The 27,868-nt window shown below is 37.9% G+C and overlaps 4 protein-coding genes across 38 annotated transcripts in view; 3 read left to right on the forward strand and 1 right to left on the reverse strand.

Annotated features, from left to right (window-relative positions):
- The window catches only part of LOC124304666 (bestrophin-4-like), a 36,692-nt gene extending 12,544 nt beyond the window's left edge, over window positions 1-24,148 (reverse strand). For 3 of the 17 annotated variants that reach the window (XM_046763731.1, XM_046763480.1, XM_046763647.1), the window contains exon 1: window positions 324-415. The gene's annotated coding sequence lies outside the window, so the exon portion shown is untranslated. Of the gene's footprint in view, window positions 1-323; window positions 423-3,071; window positions 3,195-3,805; window positions 3,920-4,102; window positions 4,123-15,987; window positions 16,005-24,024 lie in introns of those variants that run through there. The other 14 variants (XM_046764406.1, XM_046763389.1, XM_046763980.1 and 11 more) reach the window with 14 other exon arrangements.
- Window positions 109-6,872, forward strand: LOC124305976 (putative glycerol kinase 5). Of its 12 annotated transcripts, none has more exons than XM_046766440.1 (14): window positions 109-356; window positions 659-751; window positions 829-960; window positions 2,695-2,788; window positions 2,888-2,987; window positions 3,095-3,254; window positions 3,819-3,933; window positions 4,123-4,316; window positions 4,569-4,695; window positions 4,769-4,873; window positions 5,104-5,198; window positions 5,363-5,526; window positions 5,675-5,808; window positions 6,004-6,872. In XM_046766440.1, the coding sequence occupies exons 3-14, from the start codon at window positions 847-849 to the stop codon at window positions 6,144-6,146; spliced, it is 1,545 nt and encodes a 514-aa protein (XP_046622396.1). In that variant the 5' UTR covers window positions 109-356; window positions 659-751; window positions 829-846; the 3' UTR covers window positions 6,147-6,872. The 12 variants fall into 12 exon arrangements, with proteins under 12 accessions (XP_046622396.1, XP_046622213.1, XP_046622584.1 ...); XM_046766177.1 differs by lacking the exon at window positions 109-356 and adding an exon at window positions 359-495; XM_046766257.1 differs by lacking the exon at window positions 659-751.
- Window positions 9,578-22,561, forward strand: LOC124305776 (aldehyde dehydrogenase, dimeric NADP-preferring). Of its 5 annotated transcripts, XM_046765619.1 has the most exons (13): window positions 9,578-9,734; window positions 9,846-10,035; window positions 17,264-17,310; window positions 18,027-18,170; window positions 18,254-18,349; window positions 18,425-18,646; window positions 18,724-18,887; window positions 18,966-19,196; window positions 19,307-19,507; window positions 19,676-19,791; window positions 20,079-20,214; window positions 20,318-20,468; window positions 21,463-22,561. In XM_046765619.1, exons 1-13 carry the CDS (start codon window positions 9,702-9,704, stop codon window positions 21,484-21,486), a joined length of 1,755 nt encoding a protein of 584 aa, XP_046621575.1. In that variant the 5' UTR covers window positions 9,578-9,701; the 3' UTR covers window positions 21,487-22,561. The 5 variants fall into 5 exon arrangements, with proteins under 5 accessions (XP_046621575.1, XP_046621665.1, XP_046621843.1 ...); XM_046765709.1 differs by lacking the exons at window positions 9,578-9,734; window positions 9,846-10,035 and adding an exon at window positions 12,158-12,301; XM_046765887.1 differs by lacking the exons at window positions 9,578-9,734; window positions 9,846-10,035 and adding an exon at window positions 12,292-12,430.
- Window positions 22,796-27,782, forward strand: LOC124305604 (ionotropic receptor 75a-like). Of its 4 annotated transcripts, XM_046765310.1 has the most exons (10): window positions 24,094-24,241; window positions 24,490-24,656; window positions 24,782-25,093; window positions 25,191-25,315; window positions 25,532-25,702; window positions 25,918-26,153; window positions 26,638-26,849; window positions 26,922-27,086; window positions 27,150-27,265; window positions 27,347-27,782. In XM_046765310.1, exons 1-10 carry the CDS (start codon window positions 24,094-24,096, stop codon window positions 27,588-27,590), a joined length of 1,896 nt encoding a protein of 631 aa, XP_046621266.1. In that variant the 3' UTR covers window positions 27,591-27,782. The 4 variants fall into 4 exon arrangements, with proteins under 4 accessions (XP_046621352.1, XP_046621266.1, XP_046621175.1 ...); XM_046765396.1 differs by lacking the exon at window positions 24,094-24,241 and adding an exon at window positions 22,796-23,232 and having other exon boundaries at window positions 27,150-27,782; XM_046765219.1 differs by having other exon boundaries at window positions 27,150-27,782.
- The last annotated feature ends 86 nt before the right edge of the window (window positions 27,783-27,868 follow it).

A 27,868-nucleotide genomic window follows, 5' to 3' on the forward strand; every position in this document is an offset into this window, starting at 1 on the left:
TTTCCTTTTACATCGACGTATTAAAAACAAGAAAACCGGATTGACCGGAATGAGCTCGTTTTTGCCGCAGATCATGCTGGGCCAGTCGTCTATAAATAAGCCCAACGCAAGTCAAGTTTCAAACAATCGTGGGTAACGCGCTACGCGTGGCACATGCGCAGGATTCGGCGTGTGCGAGGGACTCTGCATCGTTTCTACGCGGCCGTAATAAACCGCAACAGAGATTGTCGAGCTGTTGAAGCCCGACTTGAGATGCAGGATTAGTCGAACCGAGCTGATCGCGGTGGACGAGATAATTATTTATAACGATACAAAATACTTACTCGGCATATTCTGCGTATCGAACACGGACGTCGGTAAGTCAGCGCCCTGTAGACTTGGCGCATTTGACATACGTATGATTCGGCAGCTTCGACAGTCAGCTGTAAATCCCAATCCTGCATTATAAAGTAGTCCGATCCTCGTGTCGTCTTCACCATGGTATAAGTATGTAAGGTGTGTTCTTGCGCATCCACATCCGCTTCGTCCGCACACAACGTCATTTACATTTAACTATCATTGTCATGACGTCACGTGGGGGGCTTGTCACGTGACTTTGCTACTCCGCATCTTCGTTTAGAGCATAAAGTATATTCTTACACTATGGTCTGCACTAAAGCTGTGAGAACGCGGTGCGCTGTAAATCTTCGATCACACGGCACATGGGACGAAAAGTTTTGTTCACGAACCGAGGACCTGGCGAGCGGAATTGGTACTAAACGCTCAATGTTCTACGGATGGAGGTTCTTTTGAAAAGCATTGACAATTTCATCAATTTTTCTTTTCCAGATAGATGTCTCGAGCCAAATGGCAAGTTCGACAACGTTAAAATACGTCGCAGCGCTCGACGTTGGGACGACAACTGTTCGATGTCACATCATAGACAAGAATGTGAGAACCATTGGTGCTGCATCGGAAAAGGTTTGATCTATTACAATACATCTAGATGAATTAAAAGTATTAAACCCAACACGGAATTAGCTTCACATTTCTGTGCAGGATCGCGATATGTCTAATTGTTTATATAGTTACGTAAGTGCAGCACTCGAATCTTGGGTGATAAATTATTACATCTACACAGAGATCCATCAATTATCTAGATCTGGCAATATCTGTGCCTGATATCAGAACAGTGACCTAAATAATAATTTTCATTATCCATAATTCATAACAGTGCGTATAATAAATGCTAAAGTTCCTTTCAATTTATTCTGTTACATTTTTCGGTGTAAAAATCGACAAATTTGCTACGGAAATAAGCAATAACATCACTCTAAAGGTGAAATTCGTTACACGTATATCGCAATTATACACAACGCGCATTTCAGTTGCAAAAAAGACTTATTCGTACTTTCGAATACCATTGTTTCGTGATTATTGCGACGGAATTCACTACTGCTGTATTTTAATTAACCGCATCGACAAAATAGCCTCTTTTTGTACGCCAGAACTGGAGCGGTATATATTTATTCAAACCAAAAATTGCCTGAATATAAACAATCTGTTTTAAGCGTCGGTTCGCGATAAGACGGTATATATAATAATTACAGTAATAGATTATATAATACTGAAATTATATACAAATGTATAAGCTGCCAGATTTTAGTATGCAACACAGGTGGATCAGAATAGTTCTGCAAATATTTCTGCACCTTATTCAGTGTTTACTGAATTTTTTGTAACTCCTTTGTCAGCGTAAGCTGAGAAGAATGAGCGTCGTTACTGAGAATCTATGTCCCACAAGAATAACACACATTTACTTGATCGTTGTAGAGAACTAAATTCAAAGCACCTTGTGTCCAACATTTCTGTTGACTTTGCTGCGAAACTGATTAAGTATACATACACACGGTTCATATTACAACTTCAACTTTATATACTGCAATAAAACTTGGAGGCTTCTATTCAGAATATATTAGAGTGTCAATAGATGGTGACTGTAAAGTAAATAAACTGCTTTTGACCATTGCAACTTTTGGCCGATTCTCGCTAGTCCGCAATAATTGTATCTGTTTGAAGAAAAAATTAATTTCTTGTAACCATCAAAGCTGCACGTCTGAATTGAAATAAATAAACAAAACAACACAGAAAACAATCCGGAATAATATAACGTGGATGAATGGACTGCCGTTATCAAACCTTGCACTCATTGTCAGCGTGATGTAATCATATACCACGGTAGAAAGACGGATGAATGTATGACTGGCACAGACGCTTTTATTAGTAGCGATGTGGGCGCGAGATCCATGTAGTACTGTTAGATATATTTTACAGTAACGGTCTCACAATCAACGTGCTTGACATTAAAGCGTAGTGGCTGAAGCTGCGAACACGCTGTTTGTACGAATACTTTTGTACAGCGCGCCTAACTCGATGGAAGCTATGTTTAATCATTATATCCATACTTGATTATTCAGCGCAAATCTATAATTCAGACAAATGTTCTCAGTAACGTGCTTTAATATTATAGGAATCTACGATTAGATATCAGTCAAATACTTGTCGGAACTTTAAGAACACTTTGTTTACATGAGAAAGTAGGATGTAAGAATGTTGAGCTGTTATGGTTACGACAAGTTTTCGGATTTCGAAATTACATTTAGATAATTATGCAAAGTACCGCTGCATTAAACTTAATCGTAAAACTTTTTTCAGGTGGAAATAATATATCCGAAACCCGGATATGTAGAAATCGACCCGGACCGATTATGGGAGACTATAATTCGAGTGATGAAAGATGCTTTGCAAGGTGTTTTTTTTATTTTTTTATTGTCGATCGTTTGAACAGACTTTAAAATGAAACACTTGGCGGAACATTTATTATACCAATAAAATTTTTTCACTACAGATGCAAACTTGGAAGCTAATCAGATCACCTGCATTGGTATATCGACACAACGAGGCAGCTTCACAACATGGAATCGCGAGACAGGGAAACATTATCACAAGTACGTTGTGATCTTCAAAATTTTTATAATTCTTTTACAAACTGGCCTTGTTCTCGAATAAAATTCCTACTGTACCGAATTTACCTGTTATTAAAAATCCGATGCAGTTTCATCACCTGGAAGGACTTGCGAGCAGACCAAATGGTGAAGGATTGGAACTCTTCTTTAACAATGAAGGGGTTGCGTTCCGGTGCACATTTTCTCTACATGATTTCTGGGAGTAAACGTTTCCTAGCTGGCAGCGTATTGAAGCTGATGAATACTCAGGTACATATATACAATATTAGTACGCTCGGATAGACGGGATATATGAGTAAGTACGTTATACCAATCTCGATTTTTTCAGTATTATCGACTCACGTAACGAAGCGTACTTACAAAGATCTCACGTTAATTAAATTAAAATGATCCGCATAAAATTACTCAGCAGATTTCAAGAAACTTGTATAATCTAATACTCAGATACGTAAATTTGAATACTAGTGCCGAACAATATTTGGCGAATTAATATTAAGTTTTTTTAACGCAAGGTTATTCTCGACGTCAACGATACGTGAAAATGTCACGTCCGCTTGCTTTGATTAAAATTCCAATGAATATAAATATAAATTTGACATTGAAATCATACCTATTCTCTGTGTGGAATATAAATTCTCGTTAATCCCGCCAACGACAGTTTTATACAATGTATTTATTTTATAAAAGTGGAATCTCTGATCGGCACACGACGTTAACTACATCAGCATTTCCGAAACAATTTTAAGCTGAGTTTGGGATACTATATTCATAAATGTATTTCATGATATACCTATAATTACCTTTCATTGTTAGACGACGTTGCGGTTGACTTGGGCGTTACACAATGTGCCTGGTCTGAAGGAAGCTGCGATGGGAGGCAAAGCGGTGTTCGGAGGAGTAGATTGCTGGCTTCTCTACAAATTTACAGGTTGGCATACTTATAATCGTTATTACCAATATATCAGTAATCCTGAATCGCTACATGAACGTATTGTCAAGATCTGATTCGATCTCCTTGGAGCGTAGAATAATTCTACCCCACTGCGACTCAAATTGCAAAACAAATAAAATAGTTCATTTTCGAGCTCACTACTCACGAATGTAAAATATAATTCAGGTAAACATATAACCGACGCATCCAGCGCTTCCGCCACCGGACTCTTCGATCCTTTTACGATGCAATGGGCAGGCTGGGCTATAAAGATGTTCAAACTGCCCCGACACATGTTCCCCGAGGTAGTCGACACCGCTGGGAATTTCGGTAACGTCCCAAAGAATTTGTTCGGGGCTGAAATACCAATTCGTTGCTCGGTAAGTATATCTTCGAGGAAATAACACTGTTTTTGGATAAGGCGTTTGAATAGCTGCACTTCGTTACAGAGTATGAGAAACGCTTTCAATCTCATTGTAAATGATTTGACACGTGATCAATCATCACTTTCTGATTTTGTTTTAATTCGTGTAATTTGAAACATGCGGTCAGCGGCATATTTTTCTTATGGGTATATCTAGATAAGTTTTAATAAATTCATTTGATAGTAATTTTCAATTCACGTTTCGCAGATGGCAGATCAAGCAGCTTCCTTGTTTGGATCGACCAGTTTTCAGCCAGGGGATTTGAAGATCACCTTGGGAACGGGGACCTTCGTGAATGTTAACACAGGCACTAATCCTCACGCCTCTTTGACTGGTGAAAACTTTATGCCACGTTTTTCCCGTTCCTATTTTAACGTCGATACTTACAACTATTCAAATTTATGCAGGACTCTATCCGCTCGTGGGCTGGCGATTAGGAGCAGAAACGATCTACGTGGTCGAAGGTGCATCGAACGACACGGGTTCCCTTATCGAATGGGCCAAGTCCATTGGTGGGTGAAGATTAACCATTTAAATGCATCGATAACTCACTGTCTGTTTCAATATTTGCATCCAATTTTCCGATAGGTGCATTAATTGCAGATGTAATTATGCGACTTGATTGCGTAAAAGAATTGAGAAAATGTGCGTTACATGTCTTCTGAGACAGTCAATCTGATCAAACTTTATAAGAGGACAGTATACTTGTATACGAATTGTCGTACAATCTTGAAATTTACAGGAATAATTAACGAGCCTGAGGAAACGTCTGATCTAGCAAAATCCGTCAAAGACTCCGATGGAGTTTATTTTATCCCCGCGTTTAGCGGATTGCAAGTGAGTCCTAAATTTTTATTTCACATCCGCGTTATAATACAAGCATCGTTGCAATTCGTACGTCGACAATGGCAATTCACTAATTACTGTTGTTGCTGACGTAGATTATACCTGTTCTAATTGAAATACTTAATAAATGAATAATCTATTTCCTGCATCGACAGGCACCGATCAATGATCACACAGCGGCCGCGGGTTTCCTCGCAGTGAAGCCTACGTCTCGCAAGGCGCATCTAGTTCGCTCGATCCTGGAAAGTATTGTATTCAGGATACTTCTGATATACGAGTCTCTCCAGCAGGAAACAGAATTTACATATCACAGGATAAGGTGCGTATAATAAACCACGCCATAATTACATGGCACAAAGTCAATTTGGATTATGTTGACCAAGATTTTTGCAAAAAGCATTATATTTTGAATCTATACGGTATATTGCATAAACACGAAATAACTTGTGATAATTTTGAATCCTCAGAGTTGACGGTGGCGTCTCGAAAAACGATTTCATGATGCAGCTACTTGCTGACGTGACTGGTTTGCAAGTCGAACGCGCCATAAGCAGCGAAATGTCTATTTTAGGGGTTGCATTTTTGGCTGGGTTATCCTTTGGTAAGTCGTTCCTCTGTTAAAATAGCACAATCATCAAACACCGTTACTGTGGGTTGCGATTCTACGTAATGAACGTCAAAAATGCGAGCGCATGACCGTTCCAAATTTTTATAAATTGGGGTTCAAGCAACATCTGATACGTGTTACATAGAACTGTGCGCGACATAAGCTTCTAATTCACTTGTGTATGCGTAGGTGTGTGGAATAGCAGAGAAGAATTACTTCAACTTCGTGAAGTGGAGAAAGTGTTCAGTCCAAAACGCGAAAGGCAACAGGATTATCAAGCGATAGTAGAACTATGGCAGAAAGCAGTTGAACGGTTCAAGGATTGGTATTGATACTAATAAAAAAAATTAGATAAAGTTTTCATATCGTTCCTCATCAAAGCGTGACCTTCTATCGCATCTGCAACTGAACCTGGCAAAAATGTTTTACAGCGAAAAATCTAAAAGTAGAGAGTAAATGTACGTACTAAAATGTTGTTTCTGCCTGTGAACGACGATCAGATGTATTTATAACTATGATTGAAGCTGTTCAAAAATATGCGAGAACTAAATATTTGTATCGAATTGTGTTCGGCGCAAGCAGCTCTTTGTACATATTATATAGTAATTAAGAATCGGCACGTAGTAATCATGAGGTTTATATTTTTTGCATATAAGTCTATGTCGTTCTGCGCTAACCAATCCAGTTGACCTTAAATTAAATATTTATATATTAGAATGACCGATTAGCTTTTGAATAGCTCATATGAAAATCGTTGCAATAAAAAACCTTAACTAAAAGTCTGGAACATAAATCGATTTTTACACACGCCATGCATTTAATCTTGCAAACCCAGTTGGCAGCGCTCATTTTGTACAGTGCCTTTTTCAAAAGTATAACTAATTTGGAAACGAAAGAATTATGCATATGATGATATACGTGTATCATGTATGCACATACGTAGGTATATGATAGATATACATGTTATTGTTTTTTGTTCTTCTGAAAACTGATATCATACATGTACAGATATTTTTTACGTATAACAAATGAATAAATCGTTATATTTTATAACCATATACGTCTGATCTCTGAATGGCCCTCCGAAAAACACATCTCGCTTAACTATTATAGGTTTTATTGACGGATGAATAGCGTTTCTAAATTTTCGTTGATTTTGTGTGATAGTTCACTAATCCATGTTTGTTCCCGAACCAGCTGAGTGACTTGCAGTAGAAGCAAAAGGCTGAATAGATTCGGGTTCTTGTCCTATATCAAGGCTTTTAATTATTCTACTTAATCTTCGGGTTCGTGTCCTATATCAAGGCTTTCAATTATTCTACTTAACCTTAGTCGAATCTGTCAACAATTTCTTTGGAGGCAGTTTATCAGATATCAGTTATGAAAGTGGTGTTCTAGCTCCTTGCGATTATTCAGCGTACCCCATTCAATATTGATGTAGGTTTTCTTTTTTTATCGATTACTGGATTTTGTTTATTGGTTCAATTTTTCGCGGGGCCAATGTCTGCATGCAATGTCAATGCATGACAATCTGCTTCGTTGTTACATAAACAGGCATTTTCGTTGTGGTCAATATATTCTTAAGGAAAGCGAAAGGAATAAAATTATTTCACATGGACATATGTATACGCGTATGCTTTGGAGCAATATAAGTCGTTTGTCTATCAGGCATGGAACGTTTTGGGGAAAGTTATGTTTTTCGTAAAAATTTTCGAAAATTCTTACGCACAAATGAACACAAATCAAAAATTACGAGTCGAGTAACCTGCAGTGGCTGATACTCGAATACTTCTTAATATCAATTTCGTTAATAATGCCTCTTCACATATTCTTGTGTCGCTGATAAAAGAATGTAGTGATATTTTAATTTAATAATTTGTGAATATCAATTAATCATTTCACCGATAGTCTATTCCAACATACAATTATAGCAATCGACGTCTAGTCTATTCCCAAGAGTCGTATAGAAGAGTCGTACAGATAGTGATAGCGTACGACTTGTGTCAAAATACACATGTTCCACTATCACCGATGTAATGTACTAAATGCATAATTTATATCATCACTACTTTGCCAATGAAAGATAATTCGGCCCTAACTTTCTCTAGAAAAACAACCTCTTACTTCAATCAGTCGGATTGCAGGTAGTACCGATGGTGTCAATCATTCAAATTAAAAAAGACATCAACAAGAAGGTTTTTTCAAAAAAAAAAAAATATATATATATATATATATACATATACAATTATACATATACATTAGGGTGGTTCTTATTTAGGGTGTTTTCGAAAATTCCTGCGGACGAAACACAACTTTGAGGTTGTGGGATTTCGAAACTTTTATCGCTGGAAATCAGCCAATTTTTTTTTTAAATACCTATGACTACAGGGAAAACGTAAACCAAATTTCAGATTTTTCGAAGCACTATTAAGGCGGGAAAAAAAAAAGAATGTAGTAAGCTCGAATTCCCATGTTATTTAAATGGGAAATTTCACTGCCTTGGAGGCAGTTCTTAGAGTTGACCTCCAGGCTTCAAGTTTTGCGTAAAGTTTTTTTGATTTTTTTTGCAAACTTTTTCCACCTTGTCCGCAGAAATTTTCTAAAACACTCTAAATAAGGACCAGCCTAATATACATATATGTTGGAAAAAAGATGTTGTCCCAATTAGTTGATAGTAGCGTATATATAATAAGTATTCCTCGAGAATGTCGTGTATCCAGAAAATCCACTGTTCAATCTTTAGTTCAATAAATAAATCGAACTACAAAACATCATCCATTACCATTCCCACACTCTATAGGTGACTGGATGAATTCGCGAATGCCTTAACTTTCGACAAAATTTATCTCTGAAGATAAAAGGAATAAAACGATTATCGAGTAGATGAAATAAATATATTGGGCAATAAAAAATGAAATGCTGTTATAGTCGAATGCGAAGAAGTTCTGGAGGGTTCCAAGCATAAAAATTGTTCACACAGGTATCCTCGGCAGCAGTATCCTGCGAGAGCAACCGCCGATTCAAGATACAGCAGAAACCGTTTTCGCCAGAGGCAGTAAATAATTCTACGGAGGATAACTATACGCGTCGAACGTGTATGGTATAAAAGTTTTCGGCCGTTTATTCCCTTCCCTGCAAGCAAAGATCAGGTTTCTAACGCGTCCGTACCGACGAATGCTCAACGTTATACGTATAATATACGTGTGTAAAGTGAGCACAAGTGAGCTTTGTCGCAATACTTATACGGCTGGAAAACACGCAAACTTGTGCTGACTCGAATCATCTAAGTGTTACTCTCGGCGTAGTTGGCGTTTTTTCCCCGCAAGTGCAAGCATGGTGAGTACATAACGTTCCGAACAGTTGTACCGTAGTTGCGAATTGACGCTAACGGATATGATAAAAATTTAGGAAAAATCGTCCTCGTCTTTCCTGTTACATGAGCGATGATCGGGAGCGTAACTCGCTCAGGTTGACAGTATGAAAGTTTGTCCGAGCAGACTTTCTAGTTCACATAATCGCGGAGAGAAAGAAAGGGAGTCAGATCTGCAGTTGTGTATTTATGCACTTGCACGGGGAAACGTGTTCGCGTTATGGATGTGTACCGGATTTTTTTATATCACGGAACAAGCAATCGAACCGCGGCCCGACCAAGTATCGGCATATAACAATCTACCGTAGCCATACGTGCATACGTGTAAATGCGACTTGTTACTGTGACTTTTTATACGAGTTGATAAACGACACAGCTTGTGGGGATAATAAATAAAAATAAGGCCCGAAGGTTAAAATTAAAACACACGACCGACTGTCATTCGTCCCAGTCATTAGAGTCGACCGTCATATTAAATTTGTTAGTTGAAGCTGCGATCTTTAGTAGCCGATCACTCATGGAGGCTGGAATATTGAGGAACTCGTCGCGCGTACGTACTTTCAGTGAGACTTTTTTTGTCCCCCGTTCAAAGGTGTTCGATCTGACTTGCAGCATTACGTACTTCGTATTTTGAGACCTTGTGTATCGAATGATCTTTCAGGGTGATTACAGCACCGTGGTTGACTTGGCGGGAGCCGTCCCTACAGACGTTCGCGCAGTTCCCAACTACAGGATTGACTTTTCATCCTGTGAAAGTCCGGACCGCGAGCATGAATCTGCACAAAACGTCGACGGGTCTAAAGTGAATTTGTTACAACCTACGGATATCGTTCTACAAGTCGGTGAAACTTGTGAGTAAATTATCAATTAATGATTACAGATTATCTCTGTCGCCGTCAGCTTGCCGATAGCGAGAAATGTACATTTTATTGTCATCGGCGATACCTCACGACCCAATGAAAAACGTAGCTCTCTTTCATCAGTTTTGTATAATCTACGCTCACTGGTTTGCGATTCCAATACATAGTTTGTATTTATTTACACAAGCCTGGTCGATGTTCAAGCCGCCAAGTTGAAGAATCGCAGATTAAATACCTGCCAATAAGGTAGGGTTAAATTCAGATTTTGAATTGATAATATTAGCGCCACTCAACAATATCATTAAACTGCAAGCCTCATTGTTTGATGTTAAGCACTTATCGTTTCTTCATCAGCAGCGCATTTGATATCTTGTTGATTGCTTGTCAGATATGATAATTAGTACAATGTTTTTCCCGCGCTTCGTGTTTCCATGGCATCAAACCAGAGTGTTTTTATATTATTTTTAACTCTATCCAATGCCAACAACTTCTTGTTTTCACAACCTGGCTATTGAATTCATTAAATACACTATTCCGACGGAAATTTCGCCGTAGAGCAACTTGGCGATAATCCTGTATTCATCACGGGTTATAAATATTTGCGCAGGTTTCAACACCTCTAGAGATATTTGATTAGCAAGATCGATGTGAATTTTATAAGAGGAATCGAGAGACGCGTTTAAGAAAAGAAAGAAAACTACTAAAGAACAAATAAAACGTCCGTGCGTTACACATTTAAAACATACTCTGAAAGCTTAAGTTTTATCCAAAAGATATCCAAATTCATGTGTTGTATTATTATTAAATTACTAAATTATTATTGATCGGGTACTCTGGTTTGAGCTCGCTCTATTTGTCAAAATGTACTGCATTATTAGAACTTCACGGTCGACGGAACGGTAAAACTGGGAACGCGGAAATTACAAACTGATTAAGTAGTAATTAGAACCCATCATTAATCGCTCTGTCGAACAAGATCAGGAAGCATATTGTAAACGAAAGAAATCACTTGAAAATTGTTCGTAATTATGTGATATATTATCCGTGCACTTTCTTCGCTTTCGTTTTCATTGATTACCGTATAATATTATACACGTGGTATATCGATCAAATATATAGTTAGTAGCTCAATGCAAGACCGGAATGGCTCTCAGACCGTACAGGTAACGTCTGGAATTTTCCAGCAGCTCTGCGTGTGCTGATTATTTATTATTTATGCGCCTCGTACACATGTTCGATTTCCACGACAGTCCCGGTTCTGTGTAACACGCAAGTCGTAATTTCACTGCCAATTTATTCTTAAGGGGGCATAATTTACCAATACTGTATTTACGCCGACGATATTCAGATCTCGATATTTTCGGCATAAGATTATAGACAGGTATATTAGCTATGAGACATTGAAATATTTCACATTATATCGATTACAAATAACAATGCAGGATAGATAATTCTCATACTAAAATAATAATCTCGCGATACAGCGATTTACACTAGGCAGCACTATAGGTCTGAATCCCGAACATAAGTGAGCCACATTTTTTCGGAAACTGAAAATGCGTTTCATCGGACTCGCTTTCGATTACAATTAGATTTCGTGTCTGAAAGTTGTAACAATTGCCATAAATAGGCTGAAAATTTTTATTTTGATCTAGATGGGAACGTCGGCGCTCAATACAAAAAAAAGAGAGAAAAAACTAAAAAAATACCTTGTGGGAAATATGATTTCAATCAACTAAGCAATACAAATCGTTAATCTAAATATTTTGTCGTCTAATCACCTTCATAGGTATTCAAACCAATTAGTCATTCGTCGGTAGAACTGTTTTTCGTTTAATTTGTTCAGGTCACGGAAGGTTGTATCAACCTGATATTTACATCATCACCCATATCCTGTAGCGTTCATAGTTGACTGAAGTCTATTTTTTTTTTGATTCAACGAGTTTTTACTCTCCGTGTATGCTAATCGGAGATTTTATAGGTACGATTATCGATACGCATCAACGCTGCATAAAACAGCGTGTCAAGCATAAGCGTAATGTATATTCTTATACATATATTGCAGCTGTAACTTTTTTGGCAACTGCAGTGTGCATATATACTTAAGCTCGGACAAAGATTTGACAGTGTTCAAAAGATCTCACAACGCTGGCTTATCAACACTGGCGAGTACCGGCTGAGCTGCGGATACTTTGAATGCTTTGAGACACTCGTTGTGAGACTTCGGACTCTCTGCCATAGGCCAGTGACATAATTCGTAAATAACCGGTCGCTTCGATAGTCAGCCGACGTGTTTTCCTTTTTTTGAGAGTCACGTTCTCGCTTTCAAACCCACGCTTAACTCCAGTCTGATCGTTGGCGGACCAGGCGCACCGATTGATAACAGGTGAGATAGATTATATCGAGTGTGCGGTATTCAACCTGCGAATTGTGCAAGTTTCATTTTGTGACAACAGCTATTATATGTGCGTACAGTGTGTAAGTAGTGTAAGCTGATTTTGAATATCGCTTTCAGTTTCGCATGAGAGACTTGTCGGAGTTCTCAACCGTCACAAGTGTTCACAGATAGAGATAAACGAAGTGTGTAGAGTTCACGAGAAGAAGTGAACGTGAGATGGTGCATGGAAATCTTGGCGTCGATTCGTAGACACATTGCGCGGTTTATTTAGATTTTTCATATTTTTTGTCTAACGAGACAAATTCCCGGTTTGAATTGAATCGAAAATCATTTTTAAAACCTCGGCATTCGTCGATCATTGTGTATCGTACTATTTTCAAAATTCCTAATCAACCGGTAAGTTAGCGGAATAAGCTAATCGACTTCTAAAGTGTAATGCGTTACTTATTTCCTCTGACCTCGGTATAAAAATCCATAAACAACAATCAGACTTTTCAATGGGGATTATATAAATACTGCCGACGAATGTGACTGGGGAAAATTCCAGTACATTTCGAATGATTCCTTGTATATTGCCAATGACGTGCGACATATTCCTGCGAACATATCATGTGTAATTTACTGCGGTCAGTGACTTTGATAAAAAGTAATTTTACCACAATATTCACTGTGGACATAAATCTTACAACTTAGAGCATTTGCCTTAAAATAAAGCACGGGTAATTGGAGCAGATATGCGTGATCTAATAGAATACATGAGTTATCAATGCGTAATAAGTAAAAATGGGAATTGGACTGGCAATTTACGATTAGCGTTTTGCATGACCAATTGAAGCGCTTTTTGCGCAGGTGCGGATAACCGGCCTTCTCCCACGTGAATAATTTGACGCTTTATACGTATTACTGTTTAATAAATTGCGTTGAATGTTTCCTGTGTCTCGTCGTTAGATCTAATCCATTGCCGGGAGTGCGTGAAGCATTGTACTTACAATGTTGCGGACATAACTGAAAGGCGGACATTCTCAAATTGAAAATCGAAACTAGTTATTTCGGTCCGTGGCGCCAGACTCGGGAATCGAACTTTAACCGGAGATTTCGACGGGCCATGAATCACAGTGACCGTATAAATTAAACGAGGAGAAATCGCATTAATTTCATATCTGACCCTGGACGATGGACTCTGAATTTAGTGACGTAGATGAATCGCTAACAAATGTCAGAGACGTCTCGGATTAATCCACCGTTCAATTTAAATTATATCATTGTTTTTTCATATACACAGTGGTGCTTTCTATCGTCGAACGAAATCAATGGTTGTTGAAGTTGAAAATTTATTGTTATAAATTATGTCGGCAGAAATTGTTTTCCGCACCGAATCACTCGAATCTATCGAATCCTCCACGGTGCTGAACGATATACTCGCGGAAACAAACTCTAGAGAGTCGCAAAGCTCTGTCAGGATTCTCGTAGAACCATCCCCGCATCAAAATGAATCTTTGCGAATTCACGGTGAGATGTTCCGACGGTTAAATCGTGACAACAATTAAAATACCGTGCACGCAAAAATAAATTACGAATAATACCAGTGTCACGTGTGTTATAAATACCTAACACTTTATATGATACGAAGATGCGTGCGAAAAATAATAAATCATACCTACGCTATGAATAACTGCAACCGTATCAAGTTATTTATTCGTTATAATGTTTCTCTCTCGTGCCGGTAATCACAAAGTCAATCGGCTGCCGTAAGCGACTCGCGTCTTTGAACAACAAATTCTATAAATTGACGTCACCTGCGACACGTGCAAAAACATTATCGACTATACTTTTAAAGCTAACTTACCCGGCGATAATATCATGTTAGTTGTATACAGTAAAAAGGCCCGAGGCGTATTTTGTGATCGGTATTTTCGCAGTCGCCTCGCGCCGATTTGATTACACCTTCATGACCATGGCCTCTGACCGCATGAATAAACTTGATGTGATTGCAAGCATCAGGCATGCTTACTGGAATTTTCTTTGTGGTTCAACAATTATTTTATTACACGCAACAGGATAAATGAATTCGTTTTTCGATTAACGGCACGAGTGGTTTTCTTATCGCGGACTCCGACCTTTGGCTTTATGAAAGTTTAACTTGTGCCATATTGTAAACGTTCAATTCATACCGTCCCAATCTCCTCGTGTTTTGGCCAACCATCCAATTCTCAATTTATCGTTATATTAAAATGAAGGGTTTCGTATCAGTAGCACATCGTGTAGTGTATTAATTTCGAAGGTTAAGAGCCAAGAAAGAAAAAAATTTTTGTAGCTTGTCGATACGCATGTTGAAGCGTTATGGTACCTGTAAGAAATTACATTACCATACCTATAATATGGGTCGCGAGAAAAAGTTGTTGGCATTGAACACGGATGACAATGCGCGGTGTTAATTAATTGGGAAGAAATAATAAGTATGATTTTATTTTCACCTGATTTTAAAGGTTTAAGTTTGACTCAGCTATGGAAAGCAATGCGAGGATTTGTGATGAACAAAGTGTACGAATGACCTCCTGCGGTTTTGCAATACCTTCGTGACGAGATCTAGTTGTACGTACTTGGTTAGTTCACGCGATGATATTACAACATACCCAGTCATCATAAAATTCTGGCTAGAATATATGCTTTCAATTACGTTCCGATAATTTTATTTTGTCAATTTTTGACAAAGATTATATTTTTCTGCAATATTGTACAGAATTATAATATATCTGATTTCTGACGAACAAGCTGTAATAATATTCTTCTGCTCGTCCCGTAATCAATATTTTATAAATAGATTTGCAACCCGGTCCAAAACAAATCGTAAGTATAGTCGTTTTTGTGGCATAGTTTTCAACATTTTAGAAACCAATTCAATTACTACGAGTACCATCAAGTATGATCAAAATCTTATGTCATTAAAACTGTCTTTTTTTCCTCAAAATTGTTTCCCATTGCATTTATAATTTTATTACTATTCAACGTAAAGTCGTCTAAATTTCAGAAATTTAACCGAGACATTTCGTGATCGTGGGGAAAGATTGTCGGGTCAGACAGATAGACCGAAATTATTCTAAAAACTTGTTTTGGGAATACTAGAGCTCCAACAACGTGAAGACTCATGGATATCAAAAAAAGTCATATACGACTGAAACCGATTTCTTATATCACCGTATGAAGAAGAAAAGTTAATTAAGGCCCGGCAGAAATATAGTATTATACCTAATTGTCCAGTAATACGATGTTTACGACATCATGAAATAATTACACATTAAAAATATTTTACTGATTTCTTGAAACGTATTAATTTAATATAATGCATCTTCTATTATCAATACACCTGAGCAAAGTGGAACAGGCCACCAAATTCATGTAATTAATCATTAATCACTCTCCAAGTGTAATTAGATTGTATGCGAGAGAATCTTAACGTTTCTTTGTTCTTCGAGAAGATCTACGTCAATGTTTACTCCCCAAAATGCCCAACCATATTATAAATGCAAGAGCAAATTTTTCCAAACCTTTAAGATGTATGAATTGAACCATGGTGCTGTATAGCGTATCTGACTAGAGTCTTACCCTCATCCTTTCCATTTTGGGCCTTACAATTAGTGATACGCGAGGCATTCTGTCAGCTGTATTTATGAAAACGGTGAATTGGATATTTCTGAAAGTTATGCAAAAAAATTACATAAATTCTGTAGCCAAAACCAAAAATATCAAGCAGGGTAGTTTTTTTTTATTGACTTCTTAACCAATTCATCTTTTTTTTTTATCAAGCTTCTAGGTTACAACATAGCTTCTCTAATACAAAAACCATCTGAACAGTAATAATTTACGGAAGAATTTTTGCAAAGCTTGAATCCTTCAAACGTGCATTGACCTCTGAAAATTAAAAAAAAAAAAGAAAAACTTAAAATAACTATGAAACAAAAATTAATCGGTTAAAAATTAATAAAAAATTACGATTTTACTTGGCCATGATAATTTCGGTTGGAATATTTTTTTTTTTATGGAATTTCAAAACTGCATGTACACACCGTTCGCAGAAATGTTTAATTAATTTACTGACGTCTTCTGAATTTACCCATTGCATGCAAATAAATACGCGGTGATATCAACGTACGGAATGTTGTCACGCAATTAAGATAATCATCGAGGGCAGACCTGTTTTATCTTCGTAATGTTGCCGCCGCCGTCAATAACGGCGTTTGCTGAGCAGGGGCTTTAATTTCATTGTTTTAAAATTAGTTTTACGGATGGGAATCTCCACGAACCGCGCTTACAGCGACTCACAATGAACCACAATTCCAGAGTCGCGATGCAGATGATCGCGCGTGCGCAATGCATGAGTGTGAAGTTAGCTTCGGTTTCCGGATTTTCATTCTAGACGCTCAGTGATCAGCTGATTCACGAAACAATCAAAGGCGAGGTGAAGTTATTTCGCGGTAATGACAAGTTCGATTTCTGAGAACTATGCGATTACATTTTATTCGAAGGATACGTTTGAACTTTTCTTGAGTCACATATTTCCGCGGGAAAAAAAAATATTGCTTTAATCTTAGGATTATACCGACTATTGTTACTTCTCCGATGACAACTACTCTGTAAACGATTCCTGCAGCTGAATTCTGAATCGCAATTGTTTGCGAAAGCCGGAATACATTCTCAACAATTTTTTTTACGCCTACGCGTTTCACAAACTGTTTGTTGACTCTCGCACTGCGTGTAATTCACCGCGTGCATTCCGAATCTTTTATTTATTTTTTAACATTATTTTTCTTTTTTTGTTCACAGCCCAAGCGAACGGAACAGCACAACCAACTATGTCAAGCTACGCTGATGTGAGTTGGTTTACTTTGCATTTTTAGTAGTGCCTAAACTTTCATTAATCAACTTAAGTCCTCATTTTATTCAAGGATGTATGTCTTACTGCATAATTATCGCTCATCTGATCAGTTTGAGATGACAATGAGGGACTAAAAAACTTGTTCTTAGTTTAACGTATTTTCTCTAAAATTTCATATCTCGATATTGCGAAGTTAAATTGTACTTCAACAATATAAAAGTGTAACTATACAACCCCATTGAATTTTGAGTTATTCTTGTATTTTTTCTCAACGAATACGATTTCAGCTGCTACTCGATATTCCACTCCTTTAACAAAACATGTTACAGCGCATAGACATGTTAATTTTAAGCATAAGTCAAATAACCAAGGTCATCATCCATATTCAATCAACGGTTACTTTAGAGTCAAGTACATGACTGTTCGGCTCAACGAAATGGTCATCTATTTAAAAGCAGTGCAGCTAACTCTCAAAGACAAATATACCGCACAGTTACTTGAGATTTAGCCAGTTACGGTTAAATGATGAAATGAAATCAGTCATACATAAAAAGAATGGAATGTGTCAATATCTCATCTTCCTTGTTTATACTTTTTCAAAAATACCAGTATAATGCAATATGTGTACTTTGGTAGTTTGAAACACTATATTTTAATTACGGAGATAAGGAAGATGAAAACTCTATTGATCGAATTACTTTCTTGTTCTAGATTGTACAAAGATCGAGAGACGCGTTCCTGAGTGGTAAGACACGCCCACTGAAATGGAGAATCCAACAATTGAAAGCATTTATTAAAATGATCGATGAAAACATTGCTGATATACACGCAGCTCTGACAACTGATTTGAGACGAGTATGTAAAAGTGTTTCTGACTCTGCTGTACTCAGAGCTACTTTCCTATATTGCTTTGATAAGTAAGAAAATTTTTGTTTTAGTGTAAATATGAGAACGTAGTGTTGGACTTAGACTTTGCAAAAAATGAAGCTATCCTTCTACTGGATAATCTAGCAGAGTGGTCAGCCCCTGAGAAGGTAGATTTATTGATTGTTGTCATTTGTATTACATTCTTACAGCCATCGATGTTAAATTTTTTTTTTTAATTTCAGCCACCGAAAGGGATTGTCAACATTTTAGATTCCGTTAAAATATATAAAGATCCGTATGGTGTGGTTCTAATTATTGGACCATGGAATTATCCTTTCCAACTTTCGGTGGTTCCTATGATAGCTGCTATGGCTGCCGGTAACTGTGTTATTCTTAAACCTTCGGAAGTTTCTTCAGCAACGTCAAAAATTATGGCTGAATTGATTCCAAAGTATTTGGACAACGTAAGTTAACCTAATGATCTACTTTTTGAAGTAACTAAACTCCAGGAAATTGTATCGAGCTTCTAAATTCATTCCAGGAATGCTGTCATGTGATATTGGGTGGTGTGCCTGAGACAACAGAACTGTTGAAGCAAAGATTTGATTACATATTTTATACGGGATCAACGATGGTTGGAAAAATAGTTCGCGATGCTGCGAACAAGTATTTGACTCCAGTGACGCTTGAGCTTGGTGGAAAAAGGTCAGTGACTAGGCGAATTTCTTTACTATCTACCATTTTGAAAACCATCTCAAGCTTTATAATACATTTCTTTTATAGTCCAGTATACATAGACAGCACTGCAGACATAGGGATTACTACTAGGCGACTATTATGGGGAAAATGTATAAATTCTGGACAGACTTGCGTTGCTCCAGATTATGTATTGTGTACTCATGAAGTACAGGAGGCACTCATTAATGAAGCTAAGAAAGTCCTAAAAGAGTGGTACGGCGACAATCCAAAGGACAGTCCAGATCTTACTCGGATGATCAGCGATCGTCATTTTCAGTGAGGCATACTTTATACTTGGGCTGGAAATCAGTTGACAGTCAAATCGTCTAGATAGGAAAGGATTTGTACAAAGAACCATAAATAATAGAATTTACATTTTTATCAAGACGCTTAGCTGGCTTTCTGTCTGGAAATGGTAAAGTCGCTGTCGGAGGAGATATAGACTCTGCTGAGAAATTCATTGCCCCAACAATCTTGGTTGATGTTAAACCAACGGACCCAATAATGAATGATGAAATATTTGGACCTATTCTACCTATCGTTTCCATAGCAAATGCATACGAAGCCATAAAATTCATTAATAGCCGGTATGATTGTATTTTACTAATTGAATTTAACCACGAAGCAAGTTTATCAATACACTCTCTACTTTTTAATCTCATCCTTTTTGCAAAATTCGTTTGGCTGAAATACAATGACGAAAAGAAACTGCCTCACAATAATAATACTGTGTCTATTGAATGTTTTTGGTACAGGGAGAAGCCACTGGCACTTTACATATTCAGTAAAAACGAAGCTGATGTATCTCTGATTTTGGAAAATACAAGTAGCGGGGGCGTATGCGTGAATGAAACGGTCTTACATCTCGCAGGTATACTGACAATCATTTTCTCAATGCGTAAAAATCATTCGTCCTATTTCAAATAACTGATATGCTTCGATTTCATATTACTTATTGGTGGTTTTTGTTGGGCAATACACCATCCCAACCCATACTTTAGTTGCAATGTAATCAGGATTAAATTACTAATCAGAATAGTCTAGCGAGGTTCAATATTGCACCAGACATAACTTATTGTAGATCAGTTTTGAGATACGCATTCTTAACTGTGACAACTTATTTATCACTGAGTAATTCAAACTGATTTTCTGATTTAGTTGACACATTGCCATTCGGTGGTGTCGGTGCTTCCGGAATGGGATCTTATCATGGAAAGTACAGCTTTGATACGTTTGTACATAAAAAAGGAGCCCTCATCAAATCGTTTAATGGTTTGGGAGAGGCTATTGCCTCGTGAGTATTACCTTCCATTTTTATTTTTCTGCATCTTTGATGCTTTTATTTAACCTCAGGTTTGTGTTCATACTGAATTATTTATTCTGAATAATAATTCCAGGTGTCGCTATCCCCCATATACTGATGGCAAACTGAAGTTGCTCGGCATGTTGACCGCGAAGCGAAATATTCCTGGATTTAAATACTTGCCCCATGCTGTTATGTTTGGCTTAGGAATTCTCGTTACTATTGGCTTTAAAGCTGCTCTAAAGGTACACTCCGTTAAGTCTTCATAAATTTAAACCGTTTCACATTTTCATATTTTTCTAACGATCATTCCCCGTTATACGTATAGAGCCAACCTAATCGAAACTTTCATAGATTTATTTCGGATCATCGAACGAATAAAATTTTTTATGTCATTGTTATAATATGCTAGTTTTATTTTTGATTTTTTACGTATTTGTATTCGCAGTTCTACCATTGCCATGTTTTTCTTTTATTTAGTAATATCTTTATCATTGTATATTTGGTTCCATATCTGTGATACCATAACTTTCGCACTTGTTTCGAATTGATAATAATTTTATGCCCGTTGCAAAAAAGTGGCGAATTGCCAAACGATTTCGCTAATAGTCTTCCAGTGAAAAATAGACAGAATCGATTCATCTCAGTAAAATCGTTTCATATGTCTATTTAAAATAGATACTACGTAGAAATAGGAAAAAGAGTAAATCTAATGAAGAATTACGGACCCGAATAGGCTGTCTCATCTTCCATAAGTTCGAAAGTACAAGTCTTACTTTCCTACGTGATAAGCGAAAAAAAAACTGTAAAACCTACCTATACATCTATATCCCATTGTCTTGTTCATTCTATGTATTTTATAGCTGAAAATGATATATGTATACGCACAATTATCTACGCACCCAAGCTTTATAATATCACGTATAAGATTATACACGTCCAAATATAATTTTCAGTATTCTATTATACAGAATATGTAATTGTGTGAAAATAAATACGATACATATTATTCGTTAAATGCTCTGTAAACAACAGCCTGTTGTTCTTTTTTCTGCCATATTGCAAATTTTAGGTACATTTGAAAGTTCCGTAATTTCAATTTTCAAGCTTGGTTCTTTGATTGTTCACTGAAAATTAATAATCCATCTGAGCCATTCATAAAAGTCACTCAAGAACGTAACCGAAATTGAATTGAATATATGAAAACTCTAACTCATCTGCAAAAATATGTTTTTTCAGAGTTTCGGCAGCAACGAGGAATGAATTTATCACAGCGCTACTTTTAACTTATTGTGATTTAGCCTGCATTCCTAACTATACTGTATGGAAGTTGTTTCTACCAACGTGGATCATACATACTCGAACTAATCAACAAGTAAAATTACGCGCTAGTCATTTGATGAAATGTGTGTGATCATTTTTTATAGAATCAATCCTACTTCAAATTCTTCTTGCACAATTTGTACTGAAAGTAGATTAGTGAAAAATGATTAGTGAAACACGGTCTAACAAGTTTCCATCTGACATAGTGATTTTTGAAAGAGTTGTCGGGTGAATAATAATAAAAGTTGTATATAATATGTAATATTTAGTGGAATCAGGACTAAAGTTATTCAAGCATAGATTTTTTTAATGTACTGTTGAATGTTATTGTACTACGTTAGTTTAATATTATTTTTATACTCTAATTAAAAAAAAATACCTCTACTATTATTGCTATTTTATTACGGTGGTTGTAAAGTTGAACGAATTCTCGGTAATCAGCACATCACATTACTATACTGTTATTTTCATAGTTTAATTACAAATGAAAACTAGTGGATTATGTTTTACCGTTGTCCGAAATGTTACGAGGCTGCTGACGTTTCCGCTGTACAAACACGGTGAAACTAAACCCTATCATTTGTTCATTGCCAGGCTTACTCATCTGAAATCTTATATGTCATTTTATAGACCACTTTGGAATTACTTGCAATGATCAATAAAGTTTTTTTCAAAGGCGTCCAACTTACTCAAAACTCTATAATTTGACGTATATTTGTAACCAATCCATCGCGATTTTCGAATCTGAACCGGTGTTCGAGACTGAAATATCAGCTGGTCAAGTACACGCCTTGTATAATCAATTTGCATAAGTATAAAGGTCGCCGAAAAGCTAATAAGATATAAGCTATAGAGTATAAGGTACATACATGCATATGGGCACATTAACCATATTCCTAAATATACGTACCGACGAATGTAAAATGTATAAACTTTGAAGTTAAAAGTGATGTATGTATCATAGAAACGGCGCAAAATATTATAATAAGATGAAATAAAGTACTTTTTCAAATTATATTACCGATTTTTTAAAATTCCATTGCACTGTATGCAGAAAACCGATCATTCGCGGAATACAGGTATAAGGTGCACGATCAACCTTCAAAACACGTTATTCCTGAACGTATATTGAAATGCTAATGTGGAATCTGATCTTGACACTGACACAGTAGCAGTCGTTGGACGAGACTGTACCGACATATAATTGACGATTTTTTTTTCTTAAAAAATAGACCTACAAATGTGAATAGTTTGCAAAACTACAGCAGGAGCCGGTTTTCTTGAGCAACACCTTCGTCGGTGTTATATATTATAGTTTTTCTGCGAAGATATAATAGGGGAACGATAAAATTACCGATCAAAACACGTTTTACCGCAGGTTTCGAGCTATAAGTATAGGTGTGACTGCGAAACTATAATTTCATCCGTTCGATGAGAAAATTAATATGCAGAATGCAATGAGTGTATAGCGTGACTGTCGGTCACATCATATCGATTATAACCGATTATCTTCATATCTGCATAATAAAGGAAATTTCCGACTATCGTGTGATATATTTTGTTGAAACTTGTAATTCCATCGCAGAATATTAGATACATGTAACGTTTCGGATAATTATGCTTGGGAATCTCTGGCGGATTTCGGATGGGGAAATTCGTGGTCAAAAAATGATGTAACGACTAATTGTAAGTAAATATTGTTCTACGATATGGTAAACAGATAAAGACACCTTATCCAAATTTCGCTCAACTATTACAGTGACCACATACGTGACCGAGGTTGTATTGCGAGTCATAAAAACCCGAATTTTGGCAATCGGCTCACAACCAAACACGCACGCAAATTAGATATATCCGACTTTTATGTGAAAAGACTGTTATAGACGTGGGTTACGTGTAATTTTTCTATCCGAATAGGCGACATTACGCTAACACAACCTGTAGTTGGCTCCAATTTCAAATCTATAAATGTCACGTGAAAAAAATGGGAAAACGCAGATTCTGTTCGCTCGTTTGACAGGCAGAAACTTGAGTAGTTTTCTTCAGGGTTTGCACAATGCGATATTTCATTGTCGAACGAGGTATCTCGAGGATTCAAACAGTTTTAACAAGTGTAACAGCTGCATACAGAGTCTCACAAATTTCTGTGTAAAACGATACCAGTCGGCTTTTTTGTCCCGAGCATTGAGCACCTCGGTGAGATTTTATCAAAGAAGAACCAAGACCTGGATACCAGTTAAATGCTGTGGCTGAATCACATTGTTTGAGACAAGAGTTGATCGGTCGATACACGATGCACAATAATCACTCAGAGCATTGAAGATGCACATTGAAATTATGCAACGGAGAAACTGACAAGTGTGCATCGTACCCTGGGGTGCATTTATGCAGATGTGCATTACTTACGCTTATCTATGGGCGGAAATAGCGCTGCGTAAACGTAGACATCGATGTGGGATAGAAAATTTTCATACTTACAAGCGTAAGGATTGCATCGGTCGTTGGATCGTCAGGAAATTTGCTGTCTGATCGTTTTCGGGGTCCAAGATGCGGCCTTTTTATATCGTGGTGTGTTTGGCGACGATTTACGGACTCGTAAGAACGGAACGGATCGTCACCGGTCATCTGATCGAGGATTTTTATCAACAGAAATACGTTCACCAGGTCACTGTCTTTGCCTGCTGGAATAATTTTGGTAGGTCCATCCAGAGACAATTGTCACTAGTTCACAACTTGCGCACAATTAATAAACATCATTTTTCACACAATCAGATTACCGTTTATTCACTGACCTACGGCTGTGATCGAAGCCAAGGTCAGAATGATTCGAAATGATTTAATATCTAGTTTTTACACATTTCTTTCCTGTTTACTGTCAATATTGAACCGTTAGAGAACTGCACCACATTGAAAATTGAACAGTGTTTTAATTATCCACGACAGAAACAACGGCTTTCAATCGAGAGCTGATGAATTCTGGTATAAAAACTGGATTCGTCTACGTTCCCAACGAGAGCTTGAATATGCGCCAAATTCTGACCGTCAACTATTACAAACTCGGCGTTGTCTTGGACTTGGACTGTCCGGGGAGCCGTTTGGTTCTTGATCAGGTGACGTATCGGTTAGGCTTTTCATTTCGGCAGATTTTCACAACGTATCAATTTCCGCCCTTTTCACTTCTCACGCACAAAAAACGTCGATTGAAATCTATAACGCGAACGAAATATCTCAACAGTTTACGGAACAAAACATCCCCTTCAACGAGTCCTACTCTTGGCTCCTCGTTACGAACCAGACGATGCCGAGAACTTTACTGAGCACGCTGCCTCTTACAATCGAAACCGAGTTGGTCGTTGCTCTTGTCGTAGCAAACGACATTTTCGAACTCTACGATGTTTACAACCCGAGTTATCGACACGGGGGTGATCTAAACGTGACTTATATGGGACAGTGGGATGTGCAACAAGGTCTGACCGTCAATTTGACGCAGTACAAGTACCAACGACGTGGCGATCTTCGCGGACTTTCCCTCAACGTCTCGATCGCTGTACGTTGAGCATGCATTGACTTGTTGTTGGCGATTTTTTTAAAACTTAAGCTGACCGGGCTCAACAATTTGATTAACCATATGATTGTGTTTTTAGATCACTCATACTCCTACTCCAGACTTCATGACGTACATAACGTATCCCATTAACCGGCACCTGGATACGATGCACCGTTTCAATTACGCCCTGGTTTGTCAGCTGCGTGACTCTTACAATTTCAAGTAACTGTTACACATGTTTATGTTGATTTTATGACGGAATGTTTTGTACTGATTCAGAAAAACATTCGTTTGTCAAGTCATCGTGCAATTAGTTACGAGACATAGCACGCTTAACGTTCGACGGATTTTCTTGATCGTACAAAACACCCTCCGCTGATTTTCACCCAGTCGACTTTAGTGTCAGACTTATGCCGCGATTAACGAGTGATTCTTTAGGATGAATTTGATGAAAGCCACTTCGTGGGGATATCTCATGGAGAACGGTTCGTTTAACGGAATGCTTGGTGACATGATTGCTGGCAGAGTTGATATTGGCGCAACGCCTCTGCAGTTCAAGGAAGAACGAATCGACGTCGCCGAATTTACAGTTCAAACTTGGCTGGCGAGGTTGAAATTATCATCGTTACATTATAAAAAAAAATTCAAATCGCGGAACTTGGGTCTCTCTAGAGGAGAAATTCGTGTTTAATGCACTCAGGATTCAGGAACACATAGAATTTAATTTTCAACTTCAATGCAAATAAGCAAATACGTAGTTTAATGGAACCCAGAAAATCGAGGCAAATACAGATTGACCGAATCGTTTCTCTTTTTACAATTAGACCCTGCTTCATATTTCGCCATCCAAAGAAAAACACAGTTCGCAACGGTTTCCTTCGGCCCTTCGCGCCCAACGTTTGGATACTCACGATACTGACGGCCTTTGTGTGCTGGTTTCTATTGTACATTACAGTGAAGGTAGAACCTTGTTTGACTCACCGTACGGCCGAAACTACCCTCGATATTCACGCTGCTTCGGAGACTGCTCTGATAGTTGCCGCCTCTTTGTGCCAGCAAGGTAAATTGCCAAGATTTTCCCCTGCTCCGTAATCATCTTTATTTGAACTTGATCGTGGACTCGGTTCACAGTACGAAAATTCCAATATTTGTACGTTACTAAATTTTGCTGCGTTACCTTCTAGTCGGAGACACGCGACGTGACTGCAAGTCGTCAAGCGAACCGAATGAGGTCAATACTGTTTTGTTTTGATTCAGAATTGTCTACTTCACTTCGGTTGTGTATTCCTGATAGGTCACTCTGGGTGAATTTCATCTCAAACATTACACACGTTACCTTAACTTTGCCGACGTTTTACAATATTTAGACAATCAGTTTTGGTCAGAAAAACTGATAGAGCTTCTTCTACGATCCTTAAACAACACGCATATATTTTATTTACATTTTTAGACCTCATCGTTGAAGCAGGATATCACTTTTCACCCCGTGTGACCGTTACGCGATTCTGCCGAAGTCCGACCTATTAGGCATACGTAATTTTCAGGTCTAACGGATGGGCCGCAGTTGTTCTCCGGGCGAATCGTCTTCATCTTCCTTTTCATCTGGGGCCTGCTTTTGTATCAGTTTTACTCAGCCAGTATCGTGGGTTCCTTGCTCGCTCAGCACCCTAGGTATATAAACACCCTAAAGGACCTCCTGGACAGCGATCTGCGTGTAGGAATCGAGGATATCGCCTACAACTACGATTTTTTTGCGGTAAGGCTTGCCTCGTCCGATCTTTCCGAATTTACTCTCGCCTTTATCCGTAAACTTTCGATGTGACGACAGACGACCACTGATCCAGTGGCGCTGCAGCTCTACAAGAAAAAAGTAGCACCCTCCAGGAAGCGGAAGCAGCCCGCGTATTACAGCCCTCGCGATGGTCTTAGCCTCGTACAAAAGGGCGGTTTTGCTTTTCACGTCGACGTTGCCACCGCCTACAAGATAATCACGGTAACCGATCAATATTCGCCCGATCCACTTCCGGAATTCACCTACGATGTTCCCAATTTTCAGGACACTTTTGCCGAGGACGAAATATGCGATCTCGTAGAAATCCAATTGTTTCCTCCGAAACATACGGCTACGGTTACGAGTAAACATTCACCGTTTAAAAAAATGGTCACTTACGGGTCAGTGAGGCGTCTTACTTGTCGAATATACCTCCAAGCCACAAAAGTCTCTGCGATTATTCTTTTTTTTTTCTCACACAGGATGCGGAAAATCATCGAACGAGGGATGGCCGAACGTCTGCGGCACGTTTGGCACTACCGGAAGCCGATTTGTCCAGAGAGTCACAGTGCAATCCCGGTTCCTGTATCCCTCGAGGAATTCTCACCAGCTTTATTTTTGCTCTCGATGGGTATGACGCTGGCTGGCACTCTTATATACCTCGAGAAATACGCCAAGCGACGAACCGCTTTGAAAAAGAAACAGAACTTCCTCGTGACATGTTAACATTTTCATCGCCGTTCGCTTGTACTTACTCTAGGGTGCAAAATACTGTTCGACGGTAGTGCAAGTTTTTCATTTCTTATACGATTCCCGTAGAGCATGGTTTCTAGCTGTATAAACTGTTGAACGAACCAAAAATTATACTTGTACAGCAGATGACTGTAAAGAATATAAAAGTTGTCGGTTAACCGTAAACGTAGACATACATGAATATTTGATCGTAGCCAATCATTGGCAATGGCGAATGGTGATTAATGCAAATCGTAATTGTAGTGACGTAT

This window comes from Neodiprion virginianus, chromosome 1, assembly GCF_021901495.1.
Source record: "Neodiprion virginianus isolate iyNeoVirg1 chromosome 1, iyNeoVirg1.1, whole genome shotgun sequence".
In the NCBI taxonomy this organism is placed as follows: domain Eukaryota; kingdom Metazoa; phylum Arthropoda; class Insecta; order Hymenoptera; family Diprionidae; genus Neodiprion; species Neodiprion virginianus.

Bases quoted from the DNA above. Each gene is read 5' to 3' on its own strand.
- LOC124305976 (XM_046766100.1), top strand. From the start codon at position 643: ATGGTCTGCACTAAAGCTGTGAGAACGCGGTGCGCTGTAAATCTTCGA. The intron at 4,317-4,568 runs GTAAGTATATCT...CACGTTTCGCAG, and splicing joins AAATACCAATTCGTTGCTCG to ATGGCAGATCAAGCAGCTTC. The intron at 5,199-5,362 runs GTGAGTCCTAAA...CTGCATCGACAG, and splicing joins CCGCGTTTAGCGGATTGCAA to GCACCGATCAATGATCACAC.
- LOC124305776 (XM_046765619.1), top strand. From the start codon at position 9,702: ATGGAGGCTGGAATATTGAGGAACTCGTCGCGC. The intron at 18,350-18,424 runs GTAGATTTATTG...TTTTAATTTCAG, and splicing joins AGTGGTCAGCCCCTGAGAAG to CCACCGAAAGGGATTGTCAA. The intron at 19,197-19,306 runs GTGAGGCATACT...ATTTTTATCAAG, and splicing joins ATCAGCGATCGTCATTTTCA to ACGCTTAGCTGGCTTTCTGT.
- LOC124305604 (XM_046765219.1), top strand. From the start codon at position 24,094: ATGCGGCCTTTTTATATCGTGGTGTGTTTGGCGACGATTTACGGACTC. The intron at 24,242-24,489 runs GTAGGTCCATCC...TATCCACGACAG, and splicing joins TGCCTGCTGGAATAATTTTG to AAACAACGGCTTTCAATCGA. The intron at 25,703-25,917 runs GTTGAAATTATC...TTTTACAATTAG, and splicing joins GTTCAAACTTGGCTGGCGAG to ACCCTGCTTCATATTTCGCC.